The sequence below is a fragment of the Phyllostomus discolor genome, chromosome 5 (genome assembly GCF_004126475.2).
Source record: "Phyllostomus discolor isolate MPI-MPIP mPhyDis1 chromosome 5, mPhyDis1.pri.v3, whole genome shotgun sequence".
NCBI lineage: Eukaryota > Metazoa > Chordata > Mammalia > Chiroptera > Phyllostomidae > Phyllostomus > Phyllostomus discolor.
The window spans coordinates 57,747,339-57,761,964 of record NC_040907.2 but is presented as its reverse complement, the minus strand read 5'-3'; the positions used below and the strand labels follow the sequence as shown (position 1 = coordinate 57,761,964).

Genomic DNA, 14,626 nt, shown 5'->3' with positions numbered 1-14,626 from the left:
CTTGGCAACCAGCTTCTCAGAGATGGATGGTGACTTGAAAAGAAAAAAGTACCTAAAGGATGATACATAAAAAGATACATATTCTTTACTTAAACTACACAAGGAAGATACCAAATTTCAAGATAATGCTATCATACTCCCCCAAATAGCAACTTTATTTTCTGTTTTACAGAGGGTTGTAATTCTAGGCTCTCTTGTATCAGGCTCATCTCTGCTTTAAAGATTTTAATTCTAAAGTGGGGACCAGTTTTGGGGGAAAATAGGCTAATATTCAAGGAGCTGGCAGGGCAACAAGTCCGAAGGAACCTGGGCCCGGACCGCGGACCTGCCCGTCTCTGGATTGCTACCTAAGGGAGAAACAGAATGCAGCCGTTGTCCTTCTGGGTGTCATTGTTCCAGCAGCTTAGACTGAATGCAACACAACACAGTGCCTCCCCCCCCCCCCCCCCCCCCCCCGTGGGGAAGGCGGCTTACTGAGGGCACCAGGTCCCCGCGTTCCATGACGTCTCTGATCAGTCTGCTTCTCTCAGAGTCTGACAGCAGCTCGTTGCGCAGGAGCTCCCCAGTCGAGAGGTGCGTGAATCCATACTTTTCCACCAGCTTTTTACACTGCGTGCCTTTGCCGGAGCCCGGGCCACCTAAAGAAGGAGTCACGCATCAGACATGCATCCTTAAGTCTGGGGTCTCACTTTCAACTACATTCACCATGGTGGGCAAACGTCAGCGCTTCCTTCATGAAACACATAACAAGCACTTTCTATTTACCGGGAGCTGTGCTGGGAGATGTGGGTACAATGGAGAATGGGTTCCAGTCCTTGCCCTCAAAGAGTTCACTGTGCGTGGGCGGGGCCGGGGTTACAGACCAGCAAGCAGTCACCATAGGTGGTCTGGGGGGGCGGGGCGGAGCTGAGGTGGCAACAGGATCTCAGAGGCCCGCAGGACCCCCTTTCGGTAGAGATCCAAGTCAGAGGAGTTTCCTGGGGAACCAAATCTGCCCGTGAGCCCACTAAAGAGTGAGTGCTCAACAAATGCTAGCTCTTAGTTTTTAAATTGCTTTCACTTCCAAACAACCGCAAAGTCACAGAAGACTTACGAGTACAAAAAGGTTTCTGAAACATTTGAGAAAAAGTTGTCGAACTGACACCTCGTCACTACAGAACACTATGGTGTCATTTCCTTCAGAAAAGGAGCCAAGCACGTGGTTCTGCATCACTACATCTGCAGACCCCCTTGGATTTCCATGGAATCATTTCCATTGTCCTGATGTCCTTTAAAGCTAATGGATCAAGTTCTAAGTCGTGTGTCACCTTTCATTGTCTCATCCTTCTGGGCTCCTTCAGTGTGCAAGAGCTCCTTCGTTTGACAGTTTTGAAGATTCTTCAGTTATTGTGTAATGTCCCTTAATGAGATTTTCTGCTGTTTTCTGGTTATTATTATCAATTCTGATTATCTCTGATTAATTCTGATTACCACACTCCTTTGACGAACATTACACGTTTGGCTCTTCCCCGTACCTCTCCCACTTCAACTGGTTGCTAAGTTTTAAGATTTTACACTGGATAATAATAATAGGTAACCTTTGCCAAGAGCTTGTGGTACTGGTCACTTCTCTAAGCGTCTCACGCATATTAACTTAAAATAGTCTTAAGAGTCAGGCACTATTATTATCCCCATTTTACAGATGGGGAAGCAAAGACACAGAGAAACGAGCTCCGCTGGCCAGTAGCTGGTAAGCTAGTAAGTAGCACGTTTAGGACTTGAAGCCAGGATGCTGGCTCACAGGTGCCCCCTGCTCCCTCCCCTGCTGTGGCAGAGCTGGGGTCCTCATGCTCACAGACACGGCCATCATTCCGCTCTGCAGGCAGGCGTGGGAGAGGCTTGGAGTCTGGCACACCTGCCGGCAGGATGGTTTGCTTGAAAAGCACATCACTTCCCAGCTCCATATCATTTAATAGCTTCTCATTCCCCACAGAATAGAATCCAACCCCTAGAGGGGTGTCCAATCTCCCAGAATCTAGCTGCATTTAACTTCTCCAACGCTGTCATGTCCAACTACATACTGTCCCTTCAATAAACTACACTTTTCCAGGCCACTGTGCTTTTGCTCTTCAAGGCCCTCAGCCTGGAAGTTCCTTCCTTCCTCCTCTTCATCCCTTCTGTCATAAATGAGCCCTCTCACCCTCGCCTCTGGTGGAGTGAGTGGTTTACATAGCACTTGGGTGCCCTTGGCCCGTCTTACACTTGGTCTCCATGTCCCTCACTAGCACAGCACCTCACACACAGTAGGTGCTCCATAAATGCCGCCTGAATTGAGGTTTCCCTGTCAAGGGAAATGTTGAACCTTAAAAATGCACATGATTGAGATTTTAGTTTTGTAGTGAGGATTTATGACTTATTGTCCAATTTTCCTGGCTTGTCTCTCTTCATATTCAAAGCTGCTTTCTTGGGATGTTTGGCAACTGCCCTCTTGAGGGACATTAGTTGTGTTTCTCATTAGTAGAAGGGCTTCTTATTCCCTCTCCTTTGCCTGGGCAGAAAGTAAAGTTAAAACCCACAATTTCTACCTTCTGCTCATCCACACAGCTGCTCTTAGCCAAGGGGGGAGGGTCGGCCCCATCCCAGCATTGTTTTGGACGGGTAGATGCCACAGGGAAACGGCAACTACCGGGGCTCGCCAAAATTGTGCGGGGCACTTAGAAGGAGCAGGCGATTGCCCGCTAATGCTGCGTCTGCTCCAAGCACTGTGGCTCCTGTCTGCTGAGGCAACTGAAACGGAGAGTGTGGGAACACAAGAAGGCCCCTCAGGAAGGAGTGCTTCCAGATACCTGCGTAAGAGGAACCAGGGGCAGAGCTCCTTCAGAGACCACGAGGACTTCTGGGACCAGATTTACCTAGAAACTCTTCCAGGGATGGCTGAAAGCCAGTCACGTGGAAAGGAAAAGATATTTTCAGACTTACAGGGCCAAAATGCTGAGTTCCAGTTATTTCTCTTGTTTCACCATCCTACTAACACAACTATTAGTTTTTGGTCCTCTAAAATGTTGTTTAATAAATCTCGACACAAAGGCAATTAAAAATCTTCAGCTCAAATTAACAACAGCTGTGTCTTAAGTGGCAGCTGCTGCCCCGTTAGGAACCTTTCAAACCTTTCGTGGGACCAGCAGCTGCAAATTCTTCACATTCCTTGGCCGAATGGTGTGGGCACAGTGGAATTTTAAGTAATCTGCACAATGCCTTGATTCTTCCCATGGCTCCAAACTGGAGAACAGTGATTTTTATCACTGCAGTGAAGACCCATCGACTGCTAGCAGAAGTAGGAGTTTTCATATACTGTCACTTGTGTGTCTTCGAGGCCTTAACTAATAGCTTTTAAATAAAACCCAATGGGGCCTTGATATCCCTCCAGGATACTTTGTTGCTTGGCAAAAAATCTTTTGAGATGCCACATATCAGAGTAAGTGGGCTGTGCTCTCTGGTGACAAGATGATTGATAGCAGATGAGGAGCTGTCACATTTGTGTCATCTCACTGATTTTTAGTGTGTCATTACTCAAGCCTTAAACACCTGAGCAAACCTGTACCCAGTATGGCATGGTTTGATTCACAAAGAGAGTCTCGAATATGAGGATCCATTTTAAAGGGGTCTGGCAACACTTCCAAAAGAAAAAAAAGGGTGAAAAATCTTTTTTTTTTTATCCTCCAGTGCCATTTAAATTTTTTTTTTCATGTGAGACCAAAGTGCTACATTGTGAGAATGAAAACACTGTGAACTCCCACTTCACAGCTTGGTGTATTATTCCCCCTAAGTTTCCCAGAGCACTGCAGGGGGGGGGGGGGGGGGGGGGGGGGGGGGGGGAGGGAGGAGGGGAGGAAGGAAGGGAGGAAGGAAGAGGGGAAGGAGGGGGGTAGGGGCAAGTGCAGAAGTTCTGCTAGGGGCAGCTGCAGAAGTTCTGCTAGGCCAGGCACCCATGACTGCATTCTCACTCAGGCATTCTCTTTGAGGGGGAAACTGGCTGCATCTCCTCAGTGTGCCCACCTGAGCCATGGTTTCCAGGGCGCTTTTTTATTTATTGGAGTAATCTTCTCTTAAGAAGACAGCTTCTGGTTTCATTAGCTGAGCCCTGCCAGAGAAGACCTCCACCTCCTAAGCATCTGTGGCAGGGTGCTTGGCCTCTGGGCAAAAAGGATGAAATGGAAAAGCAGTACGTTCCAGCACATTCTGCACTCAGAAAGCAAGCCCAAACAAATAAGGAGGTCAGGTAGATAATTAGCTGACCCCCGATCCACACAAGTGCACGTGTGTTGGTTTCTGTTATGCTTTTATTTCTATTTTTTATCCTCACCTGAGGACATTTTCTCACTGCTTTTTAGAGAGAGAGAAAGGGAGAGAAAGAAACATCAATGTGAGAGAGAAGCAGCGATCAGTTGCCTCCCACACGCACCTGGACCAGGGATGGTACCCAAAGCAGACATCAAACCGGCAACCTAGGCATGTGCCCTGACCGGGATGAATCAAACTCACGACCTTTCTGTTATGGGATGACACTCCAACCAACTGAGCCACACTGGCCAGGGCTATGCTTTTATTTTTAAAGATTTTAAATAGTAATGGCATAGAGCAGGTTATAGTGTCCTTTGTTGACATTTTATTGTATCTTATTAACTGTAGGATGGAACCTGGAATTAAACATGAGGCCTATTAATACAGCTCTTCATTTGACAAATATCTGTTGGGCAGCTCATGTAGGTCAGACACTGTGCTAAGCACTGGGAATAAAAAGACTGAGAGGCTCTGCCTTTTCAATCGGAGAATTCACCGTCTAAGGGAAGATGGCAGGTGAACCCAGTGTCACAGAACTGTGTAGGGCTGCCAGCCTGCCTGTGAACGGCGCTGCGGGGGCCCCGGGACAGACTCCTGGCCAGGCAGGGGAAGAGGGGTTGATGAGCATGCACAAGGACCTTTGCCAACGCAGGAGAAATGAGGAAGAGAAGGGGATAAGGCTGAGTTTGGTGCACTCAGTGAAATGACGAGGAGCATGAGAGAGTCCTGCAGAGACGAGTGGGAGGGGAGGCCTGCGATGTAGTGGTGCCACTGGAAAGGGGCTGGGGCCGAGGCAGGCCCACCCTGGCACAGTCTGGAATGTGCAGTTTCTTCACTTCACGCAGGGAAGATTTCTCAGCTCAAGTCCAGGTGATTGAGAGTACACTTATTAAAGCTGGGGACATTGAAACGAAGTCATAGCTTAAGATAGAAAAAGGCAAGATCACAGTGACAGGAGTGAGTTTGGGCTGGACTGCCTAGACTCAGGAAAGGACGTCACAGTAACAGGAGTGAGCCACCCTGGGGCTGCCTAGACTTCCTTTCCTGAGTCTGGGCAGTGCAGTGTGGCCAGGGCGATTGAAGCTGCTCACTCCCTGGTTGGGGAGAGGAGGTGTAACCTATTTGCTCTTAAGTGTTCTTGGTTAGGGAAGATAAGACCTTGCAATGTACTAGCTGGCTGTTAATTGTTCAGCCTTTATTTAACTCTCTCAGTCTCCTTCATTCCTCTTGTCAAGCAACTTCCTAGCTTGTTACTACACTGCTTCAGTGGAACATGCACAGGACAGGCACACCTAGGAATAAACCCTGCCTCTGACACTTACTAGTCTTGTGGGTATGGATGAGTCTTTTCCTTTTTCTGAGCGTTAGCTTCCTCATCTGTAAAATGGGTGGGGAGAGACAAGAACCGAAGAGACTAGGAGAGTTCTCTGCCTCGTCCTACATTTGACTCTCCTTCATTCTCCTCTTCCATACCCAACCAGTTGCTAAGCAACTTTGACAGGTTGAGTCTACCTTTGAAAAGTGGAATCTACATTTGGAAATTTCCCTTGTCCTATCTCTTTTCCAAGAAATTGGTTCTTCGTAAATGCTACTTATACCGAGGGGAAGTTGCTCCCCACTCTAGCCTCTCCTGAGTTACATCTGTAGGCTGTCAGCATATCGGGGCTTGAATGAAACATAGTCCAACAAGACTGGGGACCAGCCATCGCTTCAAGATGTCCAGACCACATGCAGGTAAGATACACTTCAGTGTGTGTGCATGAACACACACACACACACACACACACACACACACACACACACAGATTTGACAGTACATGTACAAATACATGAATCTGGTTTAGAAAACTCATGAAGTTTTTCTCTAAGGCACAGCATTCCCGGAGTTCTAATTGCTCTTAGCAAAGCTCTCCAGGCCTTAATTCCCATCTCACCCCAGCCTCAACGTTCTTTAAACCTCTTCGGCCCCAATGCCCTTCATCACTGACCCAACTGATTTGGCTGAACCTGAGAGTTCATCGTTCTATCAGTCTATCCTCCCGCTCGGATCAGGTCTTCTACTCCCTTTCGCTTTTCCCTTGACCTTTTCCTCAGCTGTTCTCCAATCTCTTGGTCCTCATTGTGGCCTCACTGATTTGGTCCACGCCCTTAGGGATCCACTTACCTCCCCAGCCAGCTGGACACCAGGCCCTTTCTAGCAACATTGAATCCTTTGCTCCTTTTGAATTCTGTTGTGCCTGCCCTGTGAACCACCAGCCTGCTCTCTCTGCCCAAACCATCATTCACTTTATATGCACCTGCCCTGAGTCGCTAACAATTCTTTGAGAGTGTCAGAAAGCCAAGCCAACTGGGTCATATTATCTAATTTCATAATAGCTTTTAATGCTTCTTGGCAACTACATTCCTCTTTTGCTGGTACCACATTGGATGTCCGTTGGTGGATTCTAATATATTTTCCTACTGCCCTCAAATCCCCACACATAGTCTTATTCCCCTCCTTCTTCTGAATTTTCAGTCTGTCTATCCACTAAAAAGATTATTTTTCCCCTCGATATTATCAACACATATGTTTCTTTTATTGTTTCTTTCTTCTGTTTGGAAGACTTTATACAACTATTCAGCTTAAGGCTGACTTCTCTGCTTTGGCTCTTGTAACATTTTCCTTCACGGTATTTTTCATAGTATATAACAACTATATATTATATGTGTATAATACCTATATATACACACATGTATATTTACTTAAAGTCCGTCTTCCATATCAGACTCTGGTCCACAAGTATAGGATGTGGGTATGTTTTGCTCACCATGGTGCTAAAACACAGTAAACAATTTATAACAGTGGCTGAACAAATAAATAATTTACTGATGAGTGGATTGTGTCCTCCTGCCTACTCCAAACTCTTCACCCTCTCTTTCTTGTGCACATTAAATTTATTCCTCTCAGTTGCTGCCAGCTCTTCTCTCTTCTGTACAACAACCTGTGTGGTTTCCCCCAATGCAAATAAAAATATTTCCACCATGGTCTGCATCCTCTAGTTGTCCTTATGGTCTTTCCCTTTGTTCTCAGTAGCCTAAAACTGCCTGTTTCCACGTCCTCCTCTTCTGTTGACTCCTTTTACTCCTGTAAGCTACCTTCTGCCCTCATCACTCTCTGAAATTGATATTTTAAAGTTCAACAGTGATTGCATAATTGTCCTATTATTTAATGACCTTCTTCTTCTTTGCTGATTGCCTTTATTATCTTTGACTCTTTGGTGGCATTTACCACCACGGATAAACTTGAAATTCTCTCTTCCCTCGGCTTCCAGGACACACAGTTTATGTACATTCTCTTCCCTCCTTTGCCAGGGATAAGCTCACAGAGTAGAAAGGTTTATGCTGGGAACCCACAGAAGCATGCAGTGTCACAGGCAATTGTTAAATAGGACCAATGTCTAGGAGCTGCGTGGCCCCACAAAAGTTTCAACTCTATTCCCTTTTACATAGAAGGAACAGTGGACCAAAGGACTCGAGTTCCTGGTTCACAGCTCAGACCTTTATCTGGTTCCATGACTTTGATCAAATTTCTCATCCTCTCTGAGCTTCAACCTCTTCAGTTACAAAATAGGGATCAATGCCTTCTAGCTATGAAGGCAAAATGAGGTAATACATGCAAACTACTTGGAATAGTAGCTGGTACAGTGTAACAGTAAGCACCCTGATTACTATCTGTTAAATGAGGCAGGGAGTGTTAGTGAAGCTGAAATGAACTCCCTGCTCCAACACTCCACGCACCTAAAAGATCAGACGCAGCATTTTCATACAGTGGTACTACTTTATCATCTTTGAGGCTGGATAGTCTTCACGGTGGTGGCTTGTGAAGGTACCACATGTCCTTTGCAAATCCAACAATCCTATGTTTAGATAGTCTATGGAGTTGTTTAAACCTATCAGATTTCTAACCCTTGAAATATAGGGTCTGGCACAAATCATGCCCCTGCTTTATTACAAAATCATAAGCAGGTAATTCTGTAGCATAACAATATCACACTCAAGCACACCGTGTGACATGTTAGGTGAGATGTCCAAATTAAAACTATAAATTATTACACCCATAGTATTACCCCACCAACCACACTCATGCAGGTGTTACTTCTGCCGGACCCTGTATTTCTTTCACTGTAAATGAAAATGGGCTCCAAGGATGGGTTCAGAAGTTTAGGACTTAATGATTCCCTTCAGAGGAAAGCTCTTATGCCATCAGATCATGAACCGACTGTGCCCTAGGAATAATGCTCAACCACTGTGGGCCCCTGAGTCAGTCTCTTTCAACGTTGCGTGTTCGGGATGAGTTGTATCACCATGCTGTTTCTGCAGGCTGTTGCTGGGAATTGATGCTCTCTGACCAGAAACAATTAGGAAAAACACATCTTTACCCTTAGATAGCATCTCTATTAGCCTGAAATGTACTGATCCTTCAGGTTATTTGGTGATAAGATGAAATATGCCAGTGATAAGGCCAGTTGAAGGTTATAAGAAAGAGCTTTATATGGGACTGGAAACTTCTTGATGGCACGGACTGTGCCCTATTTATCAGTGCCTGGTGTACAGCAGGCACTCAATAGTTGTTAGATGAATGAATGAATGAGTGAATGCAGAGTGAACAATCTGGGAGCTTCAGGGAGGTAGGCCTATAGATGACATTGGAAATTAGGAGACTTTTTTCTGGATCATTCCTGCATTGGACTAGCTGAGTGATCTTGAAAGAGTCACTTTGCCTCTATGGATGCCAGCTTCCTGGTCTATGAATTGAGGAGTCTGGATTAAATTAGGAGTTTCTTATGCTATTTTGTATACCTCTTCCAAAATATTCCAACTTCCCTTCCACAGTGCTCCTTCCTGAGGAAAGGTTACTCATCTCCACCTTTTTGAACTTGAGTTCCCAAGTGTCTTGCTTTGGCTGATAAAATGCGGGCAGAGGTAGGTATGTGTCATATTTAGGCAGAGGGTTTCTTTTCTTTTTTCTCTTTTTGCCAGTACAAGGTTTTCCACGTTTCTTTTCTCCTTGCTACAATACTGGCAACGTTTAGGTAGCAGGGACTCGGTCGGCATGGTCACCAGAGTGAAGCCCAGGCAACTGTTCATGAACATGTAGCATTAGTCCAGACAAAGAACAAGAGGAAGAAGAGGAAGAAGCAGAGGAGGAAATGGCTTTGTTGCTCTACACCACAGAGATTTTAGGAAAGCTTATTTGTTACTACAGTATAATTTATCTTCTTCTGACTGATGCTCTCCCCAAATTTACTGTGTAACAGAATCACCTGGGGGATGAAAAACTGTCTTGAATCAGTCAATCTGTGACCCTCCGGGGTTGAGGCCTGGGAACTGAGTTTTAGAAAGTTCCCCTGGGGAAATGCACAGTCAGCTGCAGTTGACTCTGAAATGTGTGGGGAAGAAGCAGCTGTGCTGACGGGTGGGTAGAGGCAGACACGAGACAAAACGAGTCCCAGTGCAACGAAATGCAATCTACGCGGTGCACATGCAAGTGTTAAATACAAAATTCTCTCAGCTTTGAGGAATGTTTGAAATATTTTCATAATAAAAAGATGGTCTTTTAAAAAAATTCCCCTGGTGATTCTGATGATTAGTTCGATTTGGAACTTCTAGACGAAGAAAGCAATTTGCAGCGAGTTCCCAGTGGTCACTGCAGGAAGTCTTTGTTGATACTTAATATTTACAATGTAATAATCCTGAGATAATGATTCTATCATGAATTAATGCCTGGCATGATGGTTCACAAAAATCCTCATTGCCTTATCAATAGAAGGGCCATCCTGTCTCTTGCAGATGAAGGGAACTTTTTGTTTTCTCAGCACCAAGCCCAAGAAAATAGGAGGGGAACGGTGGCCTGTTTTGCCCCAGTGAGTGGTTCCGAGACAAACACGTTTGAGAGGCTATCGCAGACTGTGCAGATAAAGGTGTGTGGTTCGCAATGCTTTTGACTTGGTGTTTGACCTAGTAAGTCTGCTCTGTGTTCTGTTTGTAATAATTCACTTAATCCTTACAGCTGTTTGAAGTGCGTGAGATCTGTTACTCATGAGATCTGTTTCTCATGCAGATGAGAAAACTGCCCAAGGGCCACTGTGCCTTGGTAGCTGCTAAGCTGCAGAGCTGCTCGAGTGAGGAAATCAGACAGACGTGTCGTTCAGAAATGCACCGCAGCCTGCAGTCAGCCAGGAACGGGCCCTTGACCACGGCCGGATGAAATGCAGGATGTGCAGTTCAATATTGCTGAGATATCTTTACACCAACACTGACATTGTGTGTCTAAAATTCAAACTGACTCAGTGTCCTGCACTTTTATTTGTCATATCTGACAACCCTGTCAGGCCCCACCACTTATTAGCCTGGTGACTTTAGGGACATGATTTCATCTCTGTTTTGACAACTCCAACAGCCTAGGATTTTGTGAATCACAGCTAAAATCCACCACAGGCACAGTGAGACATGTGAAATGTTTAATTCAGATGAGACTCTGAAATTGGATTCCATACTCTAACTCTTACATCAACAGAAGAAAAAGAAGGTTCAGGTCTTGGGTGAGAGAAAAGGGCAGGCACCATGGTGGTGGCTCCTGAACATTTCTACCCCATGCTCCACCCTGCCCCCTCTCCACCCTGCCCCCTCTCCACCCTGCCCCCTCTCTACCCTACCCCCTCTCCATTCTACCCCCTCTCCACCCTACCCCCGTCTCCAAACAGGTACTGAGACAGGACTTCCAGCGTACCCACAGGAAAACACCAGTGAAAACCTGTCCTTTGTTTCTTCCCCCAGCAGTCTCCAGGGCCTGTTTCAGGCACAACTCACCCAACTGACAGACTGGAGCCTTCTAAAAGGTGCTTCATGACCAGCTCTGCTTGTTTTGGTCTCTGAATTCTTGGGCTTCATGGTTCTAGAGTGCTCTGTCCCTTCCACATTCTTCTTAAACTTATGAAGTCACCTCATTTCCTTTTTTTTGTGGCCCCTGCCCTATGATCTTAGGCATGCATTAAACGGATATAATTGGCAATTTATAAACTTAGTCTCTCCCTTCTATTTTTCCTTCTTTTATAGAAGATAGTTTTTCTTCACTGTGAGAGAAGTATATGCTTTTTATTGAAGATATAGATAATTTAGAAAAGTCAAAAGAAAAAAAAATTCTCATGACCCTAAAGGTAACTGATGAAAATCCATTTTGTTTTGCATCTTTGCAACCTTTTCTCTATGTGTCGCTGTCTGGTCTGGTTTTCACTAGGAATCCGTCTGCTCTGATATTTCTCCTCTTTGGGCTTCTGCATTCTTATCTGAAAATACATGTGTTAGACTTGATAAATTCCAAGGTTATTTCCTGCCCTACCATCTATGTTTTTGTTTTTGTCAGAGAACTTGGAGAATATTTGTGCTTACAATCTGTTTTGTTCTGTGAAAGGAAAGGAGGGTATTTAAGACAGGCGGGGGGCATATTTGGTGGATGTTAGTTGGGTTACATCTGGGTTTTGGGTTCAATTTGGGGCCACACCACAGAAACTGATTCATCTATGCTGTGATGAGAATATAAAATTGGTATCACCTTTCTGAAGGGCAATTTGGTTAATATAGGTCAAAAGCCTTAAAAGTTTCCACATCAATGAGTTTATCCTAAGGGGTAAAATAACTGTTTTTATTTCATAGATACTCATTATGGCATTTTTTAAAAAGATTTTATTTATTTATTTTTAGAGAGGGGAAGGGAGGGAGAAAGAGAGAGAGAGAAATATCAATATGTGGTTGCCTCTCATGTGGCCCCCACTGGGGACCTGGCCCACAACCTAGGCATGTGCCCTGACTGGGAATTGAACCTGAGATGCTTTGGTTCTCAGCTCACACTCAATCCACTGAGCTATGCCAGCCAGGGCCATTACAGCATTTTTAATTAAAGCAAAAAGTTGGGGAAAATACACCACAACAGGAATAGACGGTATAAGTTATGTTATAGCAATACAAAGGAATAATACGCAGTCATTAAAATGATGTGTTCAAAGAAGACATACAAATAAATACAAACAGTGTGATTCCATTTATATAAAGTTCAAAACTATCTATGGTTTTCTTTGTGGGGGGCAGTGGGTAGAAGGGGGCTGAAGGGAGCCTTCTGGGGTGCTGGTTACGTGTTCATCCTTGATTTGAATGTTGGAAGATGGGTATGTCACTTAGTGAAAATTCATCAGACTAAGCACTTATGATTTGAGTGTTTCAGTTTAATTATAAAACATCTTTTAAAAATGACATATTCAGTTTTATAATTTTGGAAGGATGCCCATGGCATTTTGTTAAGCACAAAGAGTATGTTTCAAAGTTGTGGGACCTCATTTTGGTTAAAAATGTCTATTTTTGACTGAGTCTTAGGGAGACCTTCATAAAGACGGAAGCTGTCCAACAGAAAGAGACCCTCTCACCTGCAGGGGAGACCAAGAGAAGCAGCCAGTGCCCTCTGCTAGGGCTCAAGGCTAGGCCAGTTCCTGCCAAGTTTGCTGCCACCACAGTGGGGTAGGGGGCAGGAGGGGTGGCATCACAGGGGCTTTGGTGGGTAGCCCAAGAGGCATCACTGGGCAGCCCCCAAAGTAGCATTTCCAAAGTAGGGCCACAGCCTCTGCCCGCTTGTCAGGCTACCGCCCTGGTTTTGAGAGTGGACTACAGACTTCTCGGAGGCCCAGCTTGACTGTACTCTCCACTGCTGCCCTGGCCACTGGTGTTGGCTCCGCAGAGGTGCACCTTCCGTCTATTACTTTGGTAAACTCAGTCCTACCACAGATAATTAAACACGAAAACCGAAAATAAAAAGGGACAAACCCATTTTCCAAGCTGCCAGGAGGAGGCCTGTGTTAGAATCTGCAGTAGATCTTTTCTTTCTTTTCTCCCCTTTTCTGCTCAATCCTTCCACCCTCAGCCACTCCCTCCCCCTAGCTGTCAGCCTGCTCTCTATCTATGAGCCTGTTTCTGTGTTGCTTGTTAGTTCAGTTTGTCCATTAGATTCCACACATGAGTGAAATCGAGGACACGGACAACAGTGTGGTGACTGTGGAGGGGATGGGGGTGGGGTGGGTGGAGGTGGAAGAGTGTATGGGGGATGGTAAATGGTGATGGCAAAAATACAATAAAAAATAATGTAAAAATTAAAAATGTAAAAAATAAATTAAAAAATAATTAGCAGTAGAAACACAATTTCTTTGTTCTGTTTTATTCTAAAAAATTAAATGTCATGATTTTTAAATGCACACAAGGCCATTTGGAATATATTTGTTTACCAGCCTCCCTTGCAGATAAAAGTGCCCTGTGACCGATGGGAGAGGAGCGGAAGTGGTAAATACGACATCCAGGAAGTGACTTGAAAGGGAAGAGGGGTGTTCTTCTCCCCCATTTCCTCTTTCCTGTTTAATGGATTTAGGATTCAATGGCTTGAACACCAGCAGCTATTTTAGGGCATGAAGTGACTCTGGAGAAACCATGTAGAAGAGTAATAGAATATTTCCTTATTTCTGACCATGAGTGTTTATTTACCACAACTGAGCTTGGGAAACTTGGGGACAGTAATTTTCTAAGCTCTCATCATGTTGCATTCCAACCCATCCATCCACCCACCCACCCACCCACCTGCCCACTCATTCATTCTAATTATACAGAATGTCTACTAATTGCCAAGTTTCTCACTGCTTAGCATTCTCTTCCTTTCTCAACAACACACGTTGGAATGAGGGGCTGTCTCAGGGCTTGCCTCAATAGCTCCACCAAGACCAAGCTGAGACTTGCAAGAAAAACAAGACTGGTTTTACACGCTGTTCTGTCCACACCAGTTTCCCATGCATTTACTACAAGAGTGTGCCCAAGCAGGAAAAGATGCTGTTGGACTACAGAGGTTCTTTCCATTTTAACCCAAGGTCATTGGGCTGGTGTGGATGAGTGAGTGTGTGGTACTAACTCGGTAATCAGCTTTCTAGCAGAAGGCATCACTCAAAGCACGGGACAACCATGAGGAACATCTTCAGAGTCAGTGCCCCCAACAATACGAGAAAAAATAATACGTAGGTCACAGGAACCTGTCATGTTAAAGCAAAATCACTGCACACAGTTACAAGAGGGGTCTTTCATCGTCTGGACCACCTGATGTTTGGTTTAAATATATTCCATTTGGAGCTAAAATGATGCCCCGGACTCTCGTTTCTGGAGCTTGAATTAAATGGGACATTTTGTAAGGCTAAGACAGGCACTGCCTCCTGAAGCACTGGCTTGTTGTTCTGCTTTATTCCTC

At 45.0% G+C, this 14,626-nt stretch overlaps 1 protein-coding gene across 2 annotated transcripts in view; it reads right to left on the bottom strand.

Annotated features, from left to right (window-relative positions):
• AK5 (adenylate kinase 5) overlaps positions 1–14,626 on the bottom strand; it is a 203,340-nt gene that overhangs the window by 25,496 nt on the left and 163,218 nt on the right. For both annotated transcript variants that reach the window (XM_028513409.2, XM_028513408.2), the window contains exon 11: positions 475–638. In XM_028513409.2, the coding sequence (XP_028369210.1) occupies positions 475–638 (164 nt within the window). The remainder of the gene's footprint in view (positions 1–474; positions 639–14,626) is intronic.